This window comes from Cupressus sempervirens, chromosome 7 (assembly GCF_028749045.1).
Source record: "Cupressus sempervirens isolate cs-2001-9-10 chromosome 7, ASM2874904v1, whole genome shotgun sequence".
NCBI classification, from domain to species: Eukaryota; Viridiplantae; Streptophyta; class Pinopsida; order Cupressales; family Cupressaceae; genus Cupressus; species Cupressus sempervirens.
In genome coordinates this window covers 597,852,928-597,870,459 of record NC_143124.1, presented here as the reverse complement: position 1 = coordinate 597,870,459, position 17,532 = coordinate 597,852,928, and the positions used below count along the sequence as shown (strand labels likewise).

At 35.6% G+C, this 17,532-nt stretch overlaps 1 protein-coding gene and 1 pseudogene across 2 annotated transcripts in view; one reads left to right on the top strand and one right to left on the bottom strand.

Moving 5' to 3' along the window:
- Positions 1 to 17,532, bottom strand: part of LOC149548153 (RabGAP/TBC domain-containing protein) — a 59,097-nt gene that overhangs the window by 30,021 nt on the left and 11,544 nt on the right. For both annotated transcript variants that reach the window (XM_089792180.1, XM_089792181.1), the window contains exons 2-5: positions 6,221 to 6,400; positions 5,987 to 6,065; positions 5,734 to 5,841; positions 5,053 to 5,137 (exon numbers count right to left, since the gene is read on the bottom strand). In XM_089792180.1, the coding sequence (XP_089648306.1) occupies positions 5,053 to 5,137; positions 5,734 to 5,841; positions 5,987 to 6,065; positions 6,221 to 6,400 (452 nt within the window). The remainder of the gene's footprint in view (positions 1 to 5,052; positions 5,138 to 5,733; positions 5,842 to 5,986; positions 6,066 to 6,220; positions 6,401 to 17,532) is intronic.
- Positions 10,655 to 12,496, top strand: LOC149548154 (lysine-specific demethylase JMJ27-like; annotated as a pseudogene).

Genomic DNA, 17,532 nt, shown 5'->3' with positions numbered 1-17,532 from the left:
TGGGTATGCTTGGGAGGGATTGAAACATGTTTTCTTGAATGCTTTTCCTTCTTGTTTTGGTTTTTTTTTTTTTGTTTGAAGGAATTTTGTGAGTTGTTTTGGCATTACTCACCCTTGGATAGGGAAGAAGTGGCCATGTACGGGGGAAAAGCTTTAGTTGGACTCCAACAGTGTAGAGTCTCTTCTCAGGATGAGAAGAGGGAGAAAGGGTAGGGTGTTATGGGCCCCTACTCGTTAGCACAAACCATGTATCAGTTTTGGAATGTAAGAATGGAAATCCTTGTGATATTAGCCTCGAAAGGGCATTTTTGAAAGAACGGAAGAACTTGAGATTTTAGCCCCGACTGGGCATATGTTATAGTGATGTGGCCAACGTCTCCTGTTGAAAAAATCCACCTTCTCCCTAGTTTGATTCAATATCGAACCTGTTGTGCAAACCCAAGATGGGAGTGAATGTCTGATTTGTCTTCATAATTTGTTTGTTTGTTACCTGGTCAATTTTCGTTCTCTCCACGATCTCAATGATGCTTTGTAGAATTCGAAATGGATCCCTTGTTAAGGGCCAAGAAGAAAATTCAAATTGTTATTGTAATTAAGTTATTGGGAGTTTCTCCTCGGGATTGAAATCCTGTGTAAAAATGTTATTTAGACTTATCGTTGAAATGGCAACGAAGTCGGGTTTTCTTCCTAGTTCTTTCCTGATGGAGCCCTTGAATCAGGTGATTCAATAAAATGAATGAGAAATGACTGAACCACATTTGTTGATAAAATATGGGTAATTTTCCTACTTATGATATTTCTGGTATTTCAGTTTATGCATATGTTTCTTGAAATTAGATGTGTAATGATGCTTCACCTCCTTGTGGCATTCTTATGTTTCAAAAATCCTATTCATTTGATTGAGGTTAATTATAATACATGATGATTTATATATATATTAAGTTACGCAATTTAAGTTTTAAAATATGTTAAGAAAGTTTGCATTTGATTTATATTTAAATTTCGTAATTATACCTAAGTATGAGGAAGTTAAGTAATTCTATTTGAATACTTATGTATTACGTTTTATCCTATTATCACTTTTCTTTTCTTTTTTAAAACAGATTTGTTAGTGTGTTTTTGCCCTGTATTTTGGGCATGACATTTTGCTTTGTTTTCATTTTTTTCCTTTTCATCTCTTTTGTTATTTTGGCGCTCGCTTAATGGGTAGCATCCTCAGAGTTGTGCTTTTTTTGCATCTTGCTCTTTATTTTTGTTGTTTTTTGGGGTTTTCTTCTCTTGTCCAGTTTTTTTTGTTGTGTTTTTTTAGGCATTTTTATTTTTTTTTTCCTTTTTTTTTTTTTTTTTTTTTTTTTCAATCTTTCCTTTATATATATATATATATATATATATATATATATATATATATATATATATATATATATATATATATATATATATATATATATATATATATATATAAATATTTATATAAATATATATATAAATATTCATACATATATATATAAATATTTATATATTTATATATTTATATTTTTATATTTATATATATATATATATATGTATGTATGTATGTATGAATATTTATATATATATTTATATAAATATATATATATTCATATATTTATTTATATATATGTGTGTGTGTGTGTGTGTGTGTGTATTTATATAAATATTTATATATATTTATATTTATAAAATGTTTCGGTTGGTTTTTTGATTTTTTAGTTTTTATTTTTATTAATTTTTTTGGTTGATTTTTCATTTGAATCAATAAAATATTTTTTGCCTTCTTTCTTTATATTTCTAGTGGGCTTAGTCATTTGTTTCTTCATTTTTCGTTTATTAATTTTTTGTTCATGTTTTGTTTTATTTCTTTGATTATTTTTTTTTACTTTATTTTTGCTTTTCTTTCCTTTTTATTATGTGTTCTCATTGTTCATTATGGGGTCCCCCCCCCCCCCGCTTTTATTAGGTTTTTTAGGGTTTGTTTTCTTTTCTTTTTGTTCTTCGTTCTTCTTATTTTTTGGATTTCTTCTTCTTTTTATCTTTGCTTTTGGTCTTCTTCTTTTTTTGTTGTCGTATTTAGTTAGGTTTTTTTGAGTTTCTTCGTTTTTGTTGTCTTCATTTTTCAATGTGTCCTTTCTTCATAATAATAACATTATGATGTAAGGACACATTATGAGTTTAGTACGTCCTTTCTTTCTTTTTACTTTTTATTTATAGGAATTCTATAATATCTTTATTATTATTATTATTATTTTATTTTTTATTTTATTTATATAGATTTATACTTTATTTTCTATTTTATTATATTATTACTTTATATTTCGTATTGCTCTAATTTTCCAGCACTTTATTTAAGTTATTATATTATTTCATTTTTTATTTTCCATAACCTTTATACAAGTAGGGAGTAGCTTTTTTCTTTTTTAAGTTCTTCCTTTTCTCTTGTTTTCCCTTGTATTCTTTTTTTATTTCTTTATTAATTTTTTCCTCTTTTTCTCCTTTTGTCCCCCCCTCTCGGTCTTCGTGCCCCCCCACCCACTCCCTCCTCTATTTTTATCTCTGGTTCCCCCCAGGTCTGCTAACTTACTGTTCTATTCTCCAGCTGTTCATCCTGATGATGGATCACTATGTGTGATCCGAAACGTTGATGCTAAAAAATGCTACACAATCAAATTCCAGAAAAACTCCAGAATATTATCAATGGATTGTGGAAATCTAATGTCAATTAAATTGTTTTGATTGAGAAAAGCTCCTCCTTAGAGGACAAACAATATTGTGGAGATCCTATGTCATTGATTTCTTTTACATTTTTTTGGATATTTCAATAAAGACTTGACCATGGTTGCTACATTTTCTGTTAAAATTGATCCTTCCATCCAAGAACTACATTATGCCCCCTTCATGGTATTCAACAAACTCAGCATATCAATCAGCTTTTTGTTTTGTATTTAAATAAGCATCTTTGAAAACTGCGCATACACAAAACGTATAATATCCTCTCCATATTTTTGCCGTATAACATGATCCGCACTCATTTTACTGTAAAGAGAGTTTCATCGCTCATTAGCTCAATGATGGCCAACTTGATTTCCTTAAATCTCCTCCATGATTTATATTCATGATGGGTAAGTCCTGGAATGGGCATGCATACATTTCCTATCTCAGGAGACTGTTTATTGGAATCCAATACTGAGTCTGCAACATACAAGTCTACACCCCATCCTCCTCTGGGACTAAGATATCTGACCATGCAATTTCTGGATGTGACAGGAAGTAGGTCTCTTTGTCAATAAATGCTCCTCAATGCTTTTTAACTTTTAGAACAAATGTATCAGGCTAAAGTATTATCTTTTATCCTCCTGCAAACCTACAGAATTGACAGCCTTACCATTCTCTACTGAAACCTTGTTATCCTTATAGCCTGAAAGAAGCAAACATCAGAAAAACAAGGCAGCTACTGGTAAGGTGTTGACTTCTTGCTATCGGGCAACTAGCTGGGGTGAAAGATTACCGAAGTGGGCAGTGAGGAGTCTCTGGAGGAAAAGGTAGCCAAACTTTCGCTATCAGATGAAAATAGTTAGAACTTTTCCACCACATTGCTGATTTAGCTAGTTAATGAACCTTACACACAGAGGTCAGATGCCAACTGAAATTTCCTACAAAAAAAAGGAACATTCTCGTTATCCAAAACTACCTAATTCACTTAGCAACCCTTTGGTTATGCCATATATCCAACTCTATTGTAGTCAAGCAGAGGTAGAATGGGCAAGACCGTCCCTCTACAGATCCAAAGCCATAAATCTGCCTAAAGTATTGCCTACTCCCTAAACCCTGAAACGTACCTGCCCAGAATTGCTAAGGAAGATTAGGCGGACAAACCTATTGTGGTATAATAGAAATCATTTTGTTCAATGGCTTGAAACCTGGCAACTATGGCTTTACCATTAAAAACAAGTAAATCACAAGACTAGGGGGATGTTTGTTAAGAGTATAAGATCTATCTTCCTGAGATACATTAAAATGTGCCTATCCCAAGACGGGCCTCTGTTTGTTCAAATAAAAGACCTTTCTTTGTGAGATTCACAGAGCAGCACAAAGAAGCCTTGTGCAAATGGGTATATTTCTATTGATTTTTATATTTTGGCACTCCACGTTTCTCTTGTTCATTAAGTAGTACCTTTCCCAAGAAGAAAATGGAATGTTGGGAGAATAATGCCCCAGAACCGCATCTTTGATTTCAGAGACTTTGCATTGAACCATTCTGCATCATTATTTTCAGAGATTTCACGTAAAACAATTCCACATCATTTTTTCCTGCATTATTTACAGGAAGAAACTTCTAATAGTTCAATGTATTGGGTGTCTCCAAAAAGGGAACCAGCTCTGACCGTGCATTATGCAACAGACCATTTACCTATTCAATGCCTCTTCTGCTCAGCCAAACAATGCCAGACGTTGATCCAAACACTTTACTGCCACTGCATCATCTATAACTTAAGGAGTTCCTGTTGTTTACATGAGAGAAGCCACTTCAGTTGTTTACATGAGAGAAGCCATGTCAGAGTAGTTTGTTAAACATAATGTTTATTTTTATTTTATTTCCTTAGGTGAGGACAAGCAAACTCATTAACCTATAAAGTATTGACTTCTACAAATTACTATCATGCCACATGTCATATCATTCAGGGCAGGGCCTACGGAAACATTCCAGCTTTAGTGAATTCCACAGACATCTCCGTAGATATACAATTAAAGAATTATTGTGAACCTTATAACTTTGTTTTCTTTATAGGATAAACTGTTCCATCACCCATTCAACTCAAACACCAGAAGGAGAACTGTTTCATCTCTGTCACCTGGGATTGAACCCAGCCCCAATCACACAAAGTGGAGATTGAAATGCAGTGGAATTAGTTAACAAAATTTTAAAATAACACAATTTCATGTTGCACAATTTCTGATATTTCCGTACATGGACAAAAAAACTGTTTCTAGATATTAACACTTCAGAATAAGAAAATGGTTGAAGAATTCAGAAGTAACCTGGCGAGAAAAACATGCTCCTTTAATGTGGCAAGAAACTCTCGGACACCCCCATTGTAAAAATACAATGGTGGGAATGCAAGTCCTAAAAACATGAAACACTAAAAGGTCAGTTCCTCTCTGGATACACTAATATAATTAACTTACAAAATGCAGGATAAACAACTTTGATTATGAAACTTTCCCTTTATAATATGATGGCTTTAAATATAACATTTCATTACATTCATAATATGAAAAAACAGCATTTCACTAACTAGGAGAGTATTTTATGACCTAAATCAAGTAGCAGGCAACAACTCATAACAACCTATATTCACAATTCAAGATGTACCTTTCAGAATTATAAACTCTAGGAATTTATATCTAACGCTTACAGTTTTGAACTTCATAAAACAATTTTATGCATGCATACATTTTCGTAAGTTACACTTTTATGCAAACATATTCTTCCAAAATCCATCCAACATATCAAAACAAGGCAAAGCTATGAAAATTTTGTTTTTGTATAAAAATTAGCTGTTTACAAAATCAAAATACATAAAATGATTTTCACTAACTAAAAAATATGCATATGTTTCAAAGCATGTATTGGACATCAAATATCAAATCATACTCAATGAACATTTCCACTCAACAAATTGTTTTTTTTTTGAAATACAGTATATGCATGTACCCTACCAGATATAAGAACAACAATAATATACTGCCATCCTAAAGGTGGAGTATGCCGACGGATAGACTTAACTTCTGCCAGTGGCACGGCCCTTATGGTATACAGGTTTCTATCTGCACATTTCAGGATAATAGATTTATAGAAATACAATCACTTGACCAAGCTAAAATGTCAAAAACATTTCATTGTCCAGACAACTGGCAATTTGATTGGAAAACATTGTCCAGACAACTGGCAATTGCAAACATTTCATCATACCTTTCTCAGTTGTCTTATTGTTTAATATACGAGCCATGCCATCCCTTACAGATGTATTTTGTTTATAAGGAATCCAAGTCTGCCATAAATAGATATAAAAAGCATAGGTGAGAATTCTATCCAATAAACATCAGAAGGAATATCCTATTAAGCAAATGATTTCCACATGCAACAGCATAATTGAGAACAATGGAACTGGAGCAAATTATATGCATTCAGAAAGCTATAGGAGACCATGAACAGTGAAGAGCCCTGTTTGATAAGACGCAGTCGGCCATTTATCCGTTCAAAGGCATATTGAGTGGGATGAATCGATACATTGTCCTTCACATATACTACTTCAGATCCATCAGACCCAGGGCTGTTAGATGAGGTGTTTAACTGTTCTTTACTCTTCTCCTTGTTTCTTGACACCTGCAGAAGCAATGGGGCAACAAATTTCAGAGCCAAGATCTGACAACACGTGAGAATTCTAATCAAGTAAACTTACACATAGACTATAGAATCAATGATCATTATTGCATCTACAGCACCAAGGTCCCTCACTCATGGAAAATTCAACTCATCCATGCTTTAGGATACAAGTATGAGCCATATACATAAAAAAGTTCATAATGTATTCTGAGAACACAATGACACGGCCTTCATCATTTAGAGGTGACAAGACAATCGAATCTGTGATATTCCCTGCCTGTATTAAGAATTTGATATATAAATAGATAATCATTAATTAAAGAATTAATTATTGAAAGTATATTAATTAAAAATATTTATCATATTAATAATTGTTATTGTTAAATAAATAATAAATATATCAAATATACATCATTAATTGTTAAATGGATAATTAATTGATAAACAATATTCATAAATGAGTAATTACATAAATATATCTATAATTATGAAATAAACCATATCCAACATATCAATTAATCAGTACTATTTATCAATATTGATCAATATAGAAATAATCAGTATTATATTATAACTACAGATATAATTACATCAAATGATACAACTACCGATATAGCAGCAAATATATAACAGCGATTATGAACACCAATTGTATTAAACAATATCTATTAAGTGTAGAAGTTATTACTGAAGGTTGACAGGAGCAATGATTTGTAAGGAACCAGTAAAAGTAAGGTATGAAGTATATAAAGAGAATCTAGAGAGGTGCACGATGAGTGTGATGTTCCTAACTAATTACAGTCAGTGATTAAGGATAGAAGATCACAAAGAAATAACATATACAATTATAATTAAAGCTTCTAGACTAGTCATAGTCGGTGAGACAATAATATCATTAAGAGACACATTAGCAGACATCAATTAATGAAGAGACTAATTGGAATGCAGTGATTAATACCGAAAAGGTGCGTTTAGAAATAGTTAAGAAAGATACCGAGTATGAAGGGACATGGGACATGTCTTGTCATCCCAAACAGAAAGTATAAGAATGCATTCTTATCAGGTATCAAAGGGATCACAGGAGAAGAGATCATAAAAAGAAATACATTATAAAGGAATTAATATTGATCAAAAATAGCAGATCAGATTGATCTGAAAAAACATTCTAAGCATTACAGAAAAGGTAACATGAGATTAGAAGATTATTAAATATATTTTATATTGATCACAAGAAAGGATCAATAAGGACATAATTATTTATATTTGGTATTGAATACCTATCATTTGCACTCATCAAAAGACTATTTATTATATTATATGGCTGACAAAGTATCGTATGACAGCATACTAATGTTGTATCTGATCTATGATGGGCCAAGAACCATATGATGTCATATATATGTATATATATATGTATATGTATAGGTAAGAATGTATAGGTGTATAGTAATAATAATAAAATCAGGATAATATACAATAAAAATATATATTCATAGCAAATTGATATATATACAATCGGAGAGGAAACCATTGATGAATACACTTAAACATTCAAGTCAATATTTATAAACTGAGAAACAGATTCAATCCTACTACTATCTAGCTAAGAAGGGAAGACTAAAGTGTTACCAAGTAGAGGCTTGTATAAATCCAAGCAAATGGATCTTATATCAAGAGAGGGTAGGGGTCAGCGGTCCATAAGCCTTCGTGATACGGACTTGGACCTCTAAACTTTGAGGGAATCCATTGTTGGTTTCTAGGCAACTTGGATAACAGCTACTCCTTCCTTCATTGAGTTGAAATAGTAATAAGGTCAAATATAAGTGTTAAATATAACTTAAATCTAATGAGATAAATGACTAATCCTATCATGGATATTAAAATCCAAACCCTAATCAAGAAATGTGAGATAGATTAAGTGAAGTCTCGACGGAGGACATTACTGAATCTTTGACATTTTGACCAACTACCTTCTTAAAGTGTTATATAGGGAATCCTCCCCCACCGGGAACAGAATATCTTGCAGATTCCTAGATATCAATGCTTTTGCTTAGAAGTCTGCAACATAAAGAAAACCCAATCCTGGTGCTTCCTGTTCGCTACTACTTCTATTGAGAAATCATCCCATCCATCCACAGAAATCTGTTGCTTGGGTGTCTTTGATGGACCAATTCACTACAGAAACCTTAAAAATTATGATGACATTACAATCTCTGTATGATATGCCATATTGTATAACAGGCTCTTTAAATACTTGACATGCAATAAAATGAAACCAAAATCATTTAACCAATTTCTAAAAGTTACCCATATATATATTAAATTCTACTGTGACTTACTTTAAGATTTCTAAAAATTATATATATTAAATTCTATTGTGACTCAAGTTTTTGATTAGATAAACAGGTTTTACAGGGAACCTGAAACCCAAAAGTTAGTACATAAGAAGGCTGATAATAAGCGTGACAGCCCAGCCAAAAATGTAAAAGTTCAAAGGCTGATAATAAGCATTAAGCCCAGCCAAAGGAAAGAGTACTAAGAAAAGACCAAGAAAAGGAGACAAACAAAGCCACGACCAAAAGCCTGAACAAAAAGCCAAAAGACAACGATAAACAAAAGAACAGGCAAGAGTTATTCCTCGTTCTTCCGCTCCAGATCATGCATCACCTGAGCAGCCTCAAAGGCCTGTTGATTCTCCTCCGCTTCCATTTGTTGCGCCCTTTGATTCACCTGGTCCTGAGCAGGAGTGGAGTTGTCCTTTTCAGTGTCGTCCTCCGTTCTGGCCTCGACCCTGTCATTTCCATCCTCATCATCGTGCATTTCTCTGTCTTTGATCCAGCCCATGAGAGAGATGATGTTGTTATTGATGGAACTTAATAAGGAAAACATCTGATTCGCAAGGTTGTGATTGTAGTTTTCCAGATTGTGTATCCTCTGTTCCGCCAGAGTGAGCCTATCAGCCACATCCGTCTTCCTGTTGGCATCCATTCCTTTCCTTGTTGCCTCAATTTGTTTCATCTGGTCTTTAACCTCCTCAAGCTCGTGGAAAAGCCATTTGATTGATCTGAAATTATCAATCATGCTATTGCGAGCATTATTTAAAAGGTTCATCCCTGTCTCCCTGGCTCTGTCTGAAATAGCCATAATCGTCGGATCAATTAATTCTTCCAACCGCTGCTCTTCTTGATTATCCATGAGGATTTGGGGATTCATGGCCTCCCTAAAGATTCCCATTTTGGCTGTTTTGACATTGAAGTTGATCCACGATTTCCTTTTGTTATTGGTCTGCACTTCCCCTTCCGCATACCCATCTTTCTCCTCTTTCTGCTCCTCAAGGTGGAGATGGACAGGAGAAAGGGGCAGCACAGACGCCTCCTCATATTGAGAGCACACATCCTCCAGACTCTCCCTCTTGCGCTTCTTCCTTCCAGTGTCCTCCTTTGTTTCCTCCTGCGTCTCCTTCACCACCTCCTCAGACTCCGAATCCTCCTCTTCTTCGCTACTTCCCTCCTCAGCCTTCTTAGCCTGCTTTTGCCCTAGATCCCTAGGGCTTTTTCTGCTTGGGGTTATGGGGGGGGGATTTTTTGACATGATAAGTCGCTGCTTTCCCCGAAGAGGAAATCCCGCCTTTCTCAGAACTGAGGCTCTGAATATCATCTGAGTCAGAGGAGTAACTGGAACTTCCAGACTCCACTATCTCTGTCTAAGGGGGGGCATTGCTAATAGTCTGAGCTTTGAAGTGCTCATGGATAAGTAGCAGCAGTCCCTCATGCAGAGCCGGGTTAGCAATGGGCTTCTTTTTGAAGCTGTCCATCGCCTTACTCATAGAGGTTAACAGATAAAAAGGGAAAGAAATTCTAGCTTTCTTCCGAAAATGATTTAAAATAACAAAGTGGTGGGTTCGGGCTCTATCAAACCTTGGGTCCAGAGTGATATACTCAATAACAGCTTTTAGAACATACCTCCTGATGGAACCCAAATCTTCATAAAATTTGATTCCTAAGCACCATGGAAAAGACACAATTTTCAGATCTCACCAATCTCATATATTCAAATAATATGCCATGGTCAGGATAATGTGGAGAAGAAAGTTGGTTTGTATGTACATTTCTTTTAAAACTATACCACTATATCAGTGGTTTATCACAAAGGAAATACATAAGAAACTGTTTTCAGAATACAAGGATCATATGTTTTAATCATAGAGATATTAAACATCAGCAAAGTATGATTTCATATCACAAATTGAAGCAGATGGATATTATTATACCACATCCAACGAAACATCAAAGTGTATATATTGAAGACATTTGGAATTTATACAGGAGTGATGTATGTGTGAGCAAATATTTACTTTCTATAATACATTGGCATGAAGCGGGCAATCTATTCCAGTCAAAGGTTATTATTTTCTTATTTGAGCAAATGCCAGATTTATACTCCAATATGTACTCTTGAACTTGGTTGTGAGAGTTAATTTTTCAACCACTGGTAGCTGGTAACAGCTGTTTGGTGTGAAGGTTGAGGTTCTTGATATAAATTTAAAATCTAGTTTGGAATCAGAAGATACAAGGACATTGAATAAGCTTCCAAGTCCCAGCAAAAGGGAATATTCGAAGTCAAAGTTGGCAAAGAGTTATGCCAAAAAGGCTCTTCAGGCCATGGATTTCGATCGCTTTTGAGCCTGGTTTGGATTATAGGTTGATCTGAGTGTGGCTTCTGATTGAGCACACTTTTTCAATGTGGTTTTATTTCAAATGAACCATGACATACCTAAGACGAATTCGCAAGAACACAAACAAATCCAAGTTGAATCCACCAGCACAATATTAGTAGAAATGATGAATATAGGGCAGACAAGATGCGGCACCTACCCTACTTGCTTTCTTTGGTTCTGCCTATGCTGAAGCAGATTTACCATGAACAATGCTTAGAAGAGGAAGTGGAGGCCAGAATCTAGGGAGCAACATCAAAGCTGGAAGTACCCAAGGCCAATGTCAGTATGGAGGTAGTGCTTTATTGTGATAATTGTTATGCTTCAATTGTCAATTATCACAGAAGTTGCCCAAGCTGTTTTTATGATCTCTGTGTCACATGTTGTCAAGAGCTTCGAGAAGGCTGCAAACCAAGATGTGAAGAAGCCAATATCTCCCATCAGCATCCAACAAAACAAAAAAGCTTGAAATTACTGAATGGAAGACCTAGCTGGGAGCTTTAGCCTCACTGTGCAAAGAATATTTTGGAGTCTTCACACATGCTACCTGTTTGGAAAGCGAATAATAATGGTAGTATTCCTTGCCCATTAAAGGAGTATGGTGGTTGTGGCAGTCAGTTATTGGCTATAAAGCGCATTAGATTGCCAAACAGAAGAAAAATGCAACAGAAATGGCAAGTAGCTGTAAAGTTCCAGATGCTTCAAATACTTTTAAGCGATGCACTCCTTGCTTCAAGTCAGACTCTTATGCAAAGAATGCCATACCTGATGGAAATTTGCGTCAAGCAGCATATAGGGAGTCTGGAGATGATAATGTTTTATTCTCCCGAACAGAGCATGACATTAAGAATGAAGGTTTTGAGCATTTTCAGAAACATTGGCTCAGAGGTGAACCGGTGGTAGTTCAAAATGTGTTAGGACATTCAGCAGGTCTGTGCTGGGATCCCATGACGATGGGGAAGGCTATTTAGAGGGTCTTGCTCATGATGATGGCGGGCCTCAAATGCTGAAGTTGAAGGATTGGCCTCCAACTTTCTTTGATGAATGTTTACCACAACATGGAGTTGAAATAATTAGGATGAAGCTGTTCACGAAGGCAGGGCACCTGTGAATACTGAAGAATGAGGACTTGCTAATCCACCATCGCTATTTGAATACATAGAATGACCCAACACGAGTGATCGGATGGAAGGAAATACGCACGGAAAAGAGATCCGCGTATCGCATTTTTGTGTTAGAAGTAGTGGTTTCAGTGATACGAAAACTAATCTTATTTTGTGTATCTGCAGGTTGTAGCGTGGACTCGGATTTTCCTTGGGCCTTTGGAATGCGCAGATATGGAGACGGGCGTTAGAATATGGAGTATGGAGATTTATGCGTGAGCCGACAAGAGTAATCAGAAGCTTCATTTGCCGATATAGAAACAAATTGAAGGAAATATTTGAACCACCGGTTATAATGCAAACCATATTAAAAATTATATGAGTTACATTTCCTTGATCCAAATCAGTTTGACATAAGGAGCCAATAGTTTAATGGAATTTTGATTTAAGATTAGTTTTTTTTATGAAAAGGTGTGATGGTTGAGGTATGCCTCTCCGTCTATTATAAATATACGATGATAAAATCAAACAAGACACAATATTCATATTCATTCTTATATTTTAAAAATTTTACCTATGCCCTGTGATATATTATTCCAATTGGCGGAGAAATGGAATTTTGAACTAAGCCCGTGGATTTGAGTTACTGAGTAGATTTTGTGCGATCCGGATATGTTCATAATAGATGGATCTTCTGTAAGGAATGTCTCTATTGTGATTTTATTTTCGATACTATTATTTATTTTTATTTCGGGGTTTTAAATTATTATTAAGTTGTGTCCTTTGTAAATGTTTTTTATTTATTTTTCTATAAATATTTTAATATTCAGATAAGTGGATTGGATCATTATTGCATTTTAAATTTGATAAACGTAAATATTGTGAAATATTTTATTGTTTCTGTATTTATGTCTAATTTGTCTCCACAGGAGTTAAAGTGCATTTTAGACTTATTTAAAATTGCATTTCAAATAATTGATCCATCGCGTCTGATTATTAAAATTGTTTATAGTTTAATATATTGAACTTTATAAAGTTGTACATCTCAGCTTATAATGTTGACTCTGATTGCCCATTTTATTAGGCACTGGTCTTTTTTCTTAATTCATAATCCATATGCTAGCAAATGTTTCATTTCTTGCCTTTGCGGAATTAATATATTCATCTGTTGCATTAATCTATATTTATTTTTTATCTAAACATTATTTCAACCATTTACTTTTGTTCTCAGTTCAGAAATTGCAAGTTTAAAGTTTTCCTATAGTTCTTGCCATTTGGTAAACTTTTATTGTATTCGTGTTCTAATCGATCTGTTTTAAGTATCTTGGATCTAAGCATTTCATCCAGGATTAGGTGCACCCGCCTCGGTCTTGCAGAGCCGGAAGCGCAGGGGATTTAGATCGCATCGATCAATCCTGTCAAGTTGGCCTTAACCAGTTGGATATCCCAGCATCGAGTAGGCAAGGCTCGTAGGATTCCAATCTGCGGTTTTGGGAACCAACACCTCCCCCGCTTCTTCATGGAGTCGAGGACATAGTAGGTGTCAGTTTTTTTCAACGCCTTCAATTCCTTCTCACTCTCCACAAAATCCTTAACTGCATTGGCTGAGAGCTTCTTATCCTTGAAGAATTTGAAACCCTCGATAGGGATCTCGGTGACAGCGGCAATCACCTCCTCCGTAATCTAGAAATTGATGCCATTCACCTTAACCCTGCCATCTTTCCAGGACCCCACCATACTATTGGTCACCTCCTAATCAAAACCGTGCAGCTTCATGAGATACTTGGTTACCCCACCCTCATCCAGCTTTTCCCAAACTTTCGGCCTGCTTTTCCATTTCTCAAAGTCCCCCACCGGCTCCTTTTTGCATCTCTCGCCCACCATCTTCGCACACTGCGCACCCGCTTTACTCATAAGCTCTTCACTATGAGACTGAAATGGACCACCGAGATTAAGCAAAGAGCAGAGAAAAATAACTTTACTGTTGCCCCTGAAACGAATGCAATAAACAACCCACAAAGCGTGGCAATTAATCAATGAAGGATATCTGCATTTACGAATTCCCACTCTTCTATTATGAAAAGTACCCATATATCTTAACCCTTTCATATTCATAATTACAACTTGATATCCTTCGTACTTCCTTGGATTTTATCCAAGTCGATCTGACACTTGACGTCCGCCGGCAAAGAAGTTCCGGGAAGCCAAGTCAATTTTTGGTCTGTGCCGACCCCTATATTTGCCAACCTGTCGGCAACCGGGTTTGCTTCTCGAAAAGTATGGGTGACGTGGAATTTTTTGAATTTGGTAAGGGTCTCTCCAGTCTCATTGATAAGATTTGCAATCGTCCAAGATGTAAACGAATTGCCATTGATGCACTTAATAATGTTATTCGAGTCCCCTTCTAGCCATAAATTGGTGACCCCAATTTCAAAAGCCAGTTTAACAACATTGCACACAGCGTTGGCTTCCGCAAAATGATTTGTTTGGAAACCCAACGGGAGAGCGAAAGCCGCAATACTATCTCCATTTTCATTTCTAACCACACCTCCACTACCCGAGGATCCAGGGTTGCCCTTGGAGGCTCCGTCGAAGTTGACTTTGTGCCAGCCTTCAGGGGGGAGGAGCCACTTGGCTTCTTGTCTTTTTCTCATTTTGTCTTTTACCTTCTCCTTATTCCTACCTCCTGTCTCAAAAGCTCCCCCCTTCCTCACGGAAAAATTTTCCTTTATGTTACTGAAGATCTTCCTTCCAACAACCAAAGCCGGCTCCTCCCTGTCTCTGAAAATCCGGTTGTTTCTCTCCTTCCATATGCTCCAACAAAAATGGGGCAGGAGCCAGGAGCTGATTTCCTCCAAGGCAGACCCATTGAACATACCATGCCATTGGCAGAAAAAGTCTAGGAGGTTGGAAGGAATGCACCAGCTGTGACTCAAGTTAACTTACTTGAGGATAAGAATTTTTATAACCTTGTGATATTGAATGATCATGAATACTTTCATGTTTGATCTTTACTAAATTAAGTCAGACATAAAATTTGCTTGGGTATACTGATGATGCTTGTTCCATTTTAAATAAATTTGAAATTTCAATTTAGTAACTCGTCAGATGAATCTGACATGCATACATGTGAGATTCCTGAAATGTTTTCTTTCAATTGCTTCTCTAAACAAAAATTATCATGGCCATGAAATACCAAGGTACAGATCCCAAAAGTTACATTTTGACACACTTGTGATTTGCATGCTGTCTTGGTGAAACCTTGCATGAACCATAGAAATACTTGTTAACATGCAATTGTGCTCTAATTGTTTGATGCTGCCTACTGTGGCAAGTGAATAGTTGCATCATGAAAATAATGTTGTTTGAAGGGAAATAACTTATCATGATCAATTTGTGGTTATTGCCTCAATTTGTGTGGTGAATTCTTTATATTCTAATTCTTTGATCATTTTTTTAAGCAAATAGTTTGGCCTTTAAAACTAAATCACAATGTATTCCTGCAGATCAGTTCCTAGACTAAAGTTTGGATAATTAAAGAATCATTCCATAATATTAGATTAAAACCAATGATGTGATGCATAGACTGTGTCTTAGTCTGTTTGATTATTGGAGCTCCTTGAGGTCTTCCGACTTACAATTACTTATTAGTTATTAATGAAAAATGATAGCAATCAAATAAATTGCTGAAAATCGAAATGAATAGGTGTGTTAATTAGGCAGATATGAATGACTTTGGTCTGCATTCGTAATAGCGTTACAAAAATATAGACGATATAATACTGCTAGATAATAAAATAATAACTAGTGATGTAATGTATATATGGAAATTGAATAACGACAAATAGAATTGGATACAATTTTATCATGCCTAACAGAACTGGAGATACAATGTTTTCACTATGATTTCTATGACTGCATTGGTGTTTCAATAAGTGTCGAGAAAATTGGACAAACAAGAAATCAGGAGGGCGGCAAAGTGTTGAGCCCTCAACCTCCTCAACATGAATTGAAAGGATGTTGTCATGATGTTAAACCAATGTAGCAATGATCTTACGAGTGTAGTTAGGACCTCTATGTATTCTTCCTATCTAAACCCACTTGTAGTCACAAACCTTAAAATGGTCTTAAAAATTTTCTTTTAAAAGTTGTAGTCGTGTTTTAGTTTGGATGGAAAGTGTTGATTTTAGGGGGACACCTTAAGCTCACCTCCCTTTGTTAAAATTTGGACGAAATTTTTTTCGAGATTTTTAAGGAGCTGAAATGGCAGTGCTTTACTGTCTTGGGTTTGATCACTTGATGGACTTCTAGAACGCCAAGAGTCCTTTGGAGTATGTGGAAAGACCTTCCACCAAAATGGATGGTACAACACACGGATGCAGGCATCATGGCCTAATCACACAAGGCAGCAAAACATTGTGACATGGCCTCCTTTTACACAAAAGATCATAGAAAGGTTTGATGGGAAGGATCCTGAGACTCATTTCAAAGAATTGATGCATAGACAACATGCATTGATGGAGGGCTAAAAAGCAAAATTTCAAAGAGCTTCAATCATGGGGCCAAATATTACAGAAAAAAGGCTTACGTTTTTGTTCATTGAGGGTTTATCTAATTCACTTTGAGGCTTATTCGTGGCTTTTAAGAGTACACCTATGCAAGAGGCTATCTAGAGGCCCTTGAGTATGGAAGATACAAGAAGACCAAGCCCCACCCTACAAAAACTCCACAAGGATGTCTAGCTACCAAAGACACTGCTCCCAAAGCCAAACATGATAAAAGTGTCTAAGAATGAGCTTCGAAGGAAGTTGTGTTTCACATATAGAGAGACATGGGAGTCCAAGCATAGATGCTCGAGCAAGAGACAAGTAAACTATGTTGAAGTAGCATCTCAGACGATCATAAAGTTCAAGAGTATGTGCCTGAGATTGTGGTAAAGAAGTTGGAGCATAAGGTGAAAGATGTTCCAAAAAGTACACTTAGATATCACTTCTTTCATATTAGAGAAGTTTTACAAAACAAGGTGTGGCAATGTTCATCATTAGTGAGGCCATCCACAGTCTAATTGATGAAGTGTTAGTGGCTAACATGGGGTTGGGGTAGAAGATTTTGAAGGGTTCAATATATGAGTATAATATTCATGCAACTGAACGATTCAATAGTTAAGTTAAGGTTGACTCAAGGGGGAAACAAGATGCGAGATGACTACTACAAAATTAGCAGTGGGGAAACAGAGAAAACATTGAAAGTGGGATTATTACACTCAATTGGCAAGAACGCGCAAAACTATCAGACCATGGAGTTTAAGTTCAAAT